General features: G+C 36.5%; 1 protein-coding gene across 1 annotated transcript; it reads left to right on the top strand.

The window, feature by feature from the left end:
* LOC109356746 (probable E3 ubiquitin-protein ligase RHC2A) lies at positions 1 to 1,753 on the top strand. The gene has a single exon (XM_019600251.1). The coding sequence runs from the start codon at positions 295 to 297 to the stop codon at positions 1,441 to 1,443; it is 1,149 nt and encodes a 382-aa protein (XP_019455796.1). The 5' UTR covers positions 1 to 294; the 3' UTR covers positions 1,444 to 1,753.

Below are 4,807 nucleotides of genomic sequence, written 5' to 3'. Positions count from 1 at the left end.
AAACATCCCCACGTGTCACATAATCAATACATGCTACAAAATGTTTCATGGTTTATGTTCTTCCATGCTGACAACACATGAACAACAATGAAACCTGTTATAACCTTCATTTTCTCTTCTCCAGAATGTCCAAACTGAACCTCCTCCAACCCCAAAATCTCTCCTATCTATCTCCCTTTCACAAAACCATACATTTCATAATAATTTCCCAAACTTACAAATTTCACAACTCATCTCTCTCTAAGTAATAGGTTTTCTTCTTCTTCTTCTTCTTCTCAATTTTCCTTTACGTACATGACATCCCATTGGTGCTATAGGTGTAACAGGTTCGTCAGGTTATGGCGGAACGACATGGTAAGGTGTCCCGATTGCGACAGCGGATTCCTCGAAGAGATTCAAAGTCCAATGCAATCTATGCACGTGGAAAATCGCATCCCAAGGCACCCAAATTCACGCCATTCTCATCATCGTCGACACTGCATAAACATCGTCCATGAACGTTCATCGTTCAACCCTGTAATCATGCTACGTGGCAATGCAGGGTACTCTCAAGGAAGCACAAGCCGTCAGAGAGAAGCAACTACACGTCGTGATTTCGAGCTTTTCTATGGAGATGGTGTTGGTGTTGGTGTAGGTTCTGGTCTTAGACGACCCTTGCCTCCTACCATGTCTGGTTTTATTCTTGATTCTGGACTCGATAGAGTGTTGGAACAGCTTTCTCAGGTAGAGAGCAATGATTTTAGCGGCGGTGAGAGACAAGAAGAGGAAAACCGCCAACGTCCGGCTTCAAAAGAGGCCGTGGATTCCTTGCCGGAAGTAGAGATTGATCACAAACACTTGATCATGGACTCACATTGTGCTGTTTGTAAGGAGCCTTTCCAACTTGGATATGCAGCGAAGGAAATTCCATGCAAGCATATATATCACTCTGAATGCATATTACCATGGCTTGCACTTCGTAATTCTTGTCCAGTTTGTCGCCATGAATTACCCTCAGATGATGATCATCAAGTTGAGAATGAACGCGCTGCACGCGCAATAGGGCAAGAAGAAAACACAGGGTTAACGATTTGGAGGTTACGGGGTGGTGGTTATGCAGTGGGAAGATTTTATGGTGGAAGAAATGGCGATGATGATGAGAGAGAGCTTCCTCTTGTTTACACTGAAATGGATGACGGGTTAAACAACTTTGTTGGTGAACCAAGGAGGATTTCTTGGACGGTGTCACCACCTAGAGGGAGGAAAAGGAATAATGGTAAGTTGCGTAGAATGTTTGGGAATTTGTTTTCTTGCTTCAAAACTAATGATGGTGGAGTTCGAGTTCAGCACTCGAATTCCATCATCCATGATTCTATACCCTTGAGGAGTGATACATCAACTCCTTCTCTACGTTCACGCAGAACTTGGTCTATGGATGTTAACAGTGGAATGAGAGCATGGTGATTATTACTTATGTGCCAAAGATATGAAGTTTAAAACTATGAGCTTTAATTTGTTTATGGGTAAGGAATGTTCAATATTAATGTATGTAATGGGATTGAGTGCAGAGGGTGTAATGCAATGAGAAAGGTTTAGTGAATTGTATGGGAGTTGATATATTGTAACAACGCATAAACAAAGGCAGCACCAATGGAAAAATCAAGGGAGAAAACTCATGCGTTTATATTTTTTGTATTTTTTTTGTGTGTGTCGTGTGGTTGTGTGTATAACTAAAATTATTATATACCAAAGTGATCAATATTTACTTTTGTTTGAGACAAAATGGGTGTCGTCCACTTCATTCATACAATTTCAGTTGTACACAAGACATTAATGTTGGAGCAATCACCTTCATGTTAGTAATGAACTGAAGCACCTAATTGGTGTTGTTCCTTTCATGCTATTTTCTTTGTAATCACTTCTTTATCAGTACCAAATTTTACCATTTCATTTTGATGATAAGGGCATAACAAATATTTTTAAAATTATCAAAAAAGTAAAGATTCAATTCCTATGAAAGACATTTGTTAAGAGAAACAATATACACATCGAAAAAGATTAAATCCTTATCTATAAAATAAAATAATGATATTGTTAATAGTACTAACAAAATTTTGGCCACAATAATAAATCATGCTTAACATGAGTATGAATTCTCTCCATTACTGAGAGAAGAGTGTCATTATAAGTGTAAACAAATGAATAATAATGTTTTTTTTGTTATGCTTTTTGTTACATTTGTATAACACTTCCCTAATGGAGAGGAGTCGGTTAACATTTTGACAATTTTTTTTAAGTTTTAAACCATCATTAAACTGTCCCTCGATAATTTTCCACCTATTGATGTGCCAAAACGAAAAACATGTGGGTCTCATTTGTTTTCTTCTTTTCCTTTCCATGTCTCAACAAAATGAGGGAAAACTCCTTTCTCCTACATTTTTCTTTCCCTTTTCCTTTTTTACCTCAACCAAACACAAGTTATTGTATGAACGTTTGTTTTTACTGTGATGGAGCTCAAACGTGTGTTTCAGAAAAACTACCAATGGAAGGTTTTGGCCGAATGTTGTTTGAGGTAAGAAACGTGAATTCAAACGCACATGTACTGATATTATCATAAATTTCTTACATAAATGCAAATATTCTCTCATCCTTGTCAATTCGTATAAAGATAAAATATACATGTTTATGAATAGATATATTTTTAAGTTAAATTATGTACATTTTATACTATCAACACATTATTCATATATATTTGTGCGACTTTTACTTAAAAAATATAAATACTTAACATTTTAGTAATGATAACACATTAAAAGTGAAAATAAATTTTTACATTATCATACACAATCTATTTTCTCATAATTTATTATCTATTGAAGTAAAAGATGTAAGGTAAATATGAGAAAAGCAAATTGTTTTCTTTTCTTAATGCATGGGCCAAGTTTATCATAAGGAAAAATAAGAAAATATGATCTGGTTGTGGTGAAGTGACCATTGACCATAGGTGGACCTACGTGCCGTAGGTTAGGTCAGGCACAAGCAATAACACTATTTGTTCTTCTATTGATTTTTCCGAGGTAAAAAAGTCAGGTTTAAGCTACGTATATTACGCTGTTTTTAATTTATGTGTTTTTTAAGAATTAGTTCTATCATTTTGAGTTGTTATTGATTTTCATTCTCAACATCAACTTTGAATAAAAAATGTTCACATAGATACTAACATTTCGAATGACACATCAGATTCAGCACTAAAATAAATAATCTTAATTTTAGAGTGCATATGAATTGAACAAATGTTGCAAAAGCCAAAGAAAATGTTGATGGTTGATATAGAAAACTAAAATCAACATCACACATTCACCCCTAAATGTACGTCGAGACAAAAACATATTTAAACCAAAAATAAAATAAAGCAAATCAAGTGAAACAAATGATGAGTATAGAGTATATAAAGTGAGAGTAAAAACCTAAGCTTTTGGAGTGCATTTGAATTGAACAATGTTGCAAAAGTTGAAGGAAACGTTGATATAAAAAAAACTAAAATCAACCTCTAGAGACAAAAACATGTTTAAACTGAAAAGTAAATAAAGAAACCAAGTGAAACAAATTAAGTGACGAGTGTAGACTATACAAAGTGAGTTAGAAAAACCTAAGCTTTTTGAGTGTAGTATATGCATTGAACAAATGTTGCAAAAGCCGAAGGAGACGTTGATCAAGTTGATATATATATATATATATATATATATAAGGGATCTGTTTACTCGAAGAGTAAGTTTAAACAACTTATTACACATCTTTGTCATCAATTCTAGGGAAATCTAATCGTTTAGATTTACTCACTAATTCAAACCATTTGATTTTCCTAGAATTGATCGTTTAGATTTACTCACTAATTCAAACCATTTGATAGTGTTTCCACCAAAGTTTAAAACTCCTGAGTTCGATACGACGGTACTTCTTGCCCGAAAAGTCATCTACATATGTATGCCAGGAAGATGACAACTCATCACGGAAATGACAAACTGTTGATTCACTGCTTCCAAGACAGACTGACAGGGGCAGCCATGGGCTGGTACATCCGCTTGGAAAAGGCTCAGATTACAACTTTCGTTGATTTATCCAATGCCTTCATGAAGCAGTATAAGTACAATGAGGACACTACTCCTAACAGGGCCCAGCTTCAGAGCATGGCCAAGAAGCCAGAAGAAAGCTTTAAGGAGTATACGCAACGCTAGAGAGCTTTGGCGTCACAAGTCATACCCAAATTGGAGGAGGAAGAACAGTTGTCTATCTTCGTGGATACTTTGAAGGAGCCCTATTATGATTACTTGGTGGGAAGTGTTACATCAAGCTTCAATGCACTCATTAAGGTTGGGGAGAAAATAGAAGGACGCATAAGGAGTGGAAAGCTGGTAGTAGATCAGCCCAAATCAGGCACAGGCAAGAAGCCCAACTTTATGAAGAAGAAGGAGGGAGAAGTACTCGCGGTGTTCACTGAGCCGAAGGGATATAAGCTCTGAAACCCTAAATACCAGGCCTCATACATTGCCACACCTTCCACACAGCCCAACTACAACGCCCACAATAACAACCGCCAAAACTATAACCAAACACAACCCTACCAACCCCGTCAAAACCACAACCAAACACAGGCCTACCAAAATCAAACCTAAAACCGCAATTACCCAAATCCCGAAAGAAGAGGCCCACAATTCGATCCCATACCTATATCTTATGCAGAACTATACAATCATCTGTTAAGGGAGAGAATGATAAGCCCTATAGTAGGAACAGTGCCCGAATCACCTGGGCTTGGTTTAATCCCAAT

The sequence above is a fragment of the Lupinus angustifolius genome, chromosome LG09 (genome assembly GCF_001865875.1).
Source record: "Lupinus angustifolius cultivar Tanjil chromosome LG09, LupAngTanjil_v1.0, whole genome shotgun sequence".
In the NCBI taxonomy this organism is placed as follows: domain Eukaryota; kingdom Viridiplantae; phylum Streptophyta; class Magnoliopsida; order Fabales; family Fabaceae; genus Lupinus; species Lupinus angustifolius.
This window is presented reverse-complemented; position numbering and strand designations above follow the sequence as displayed.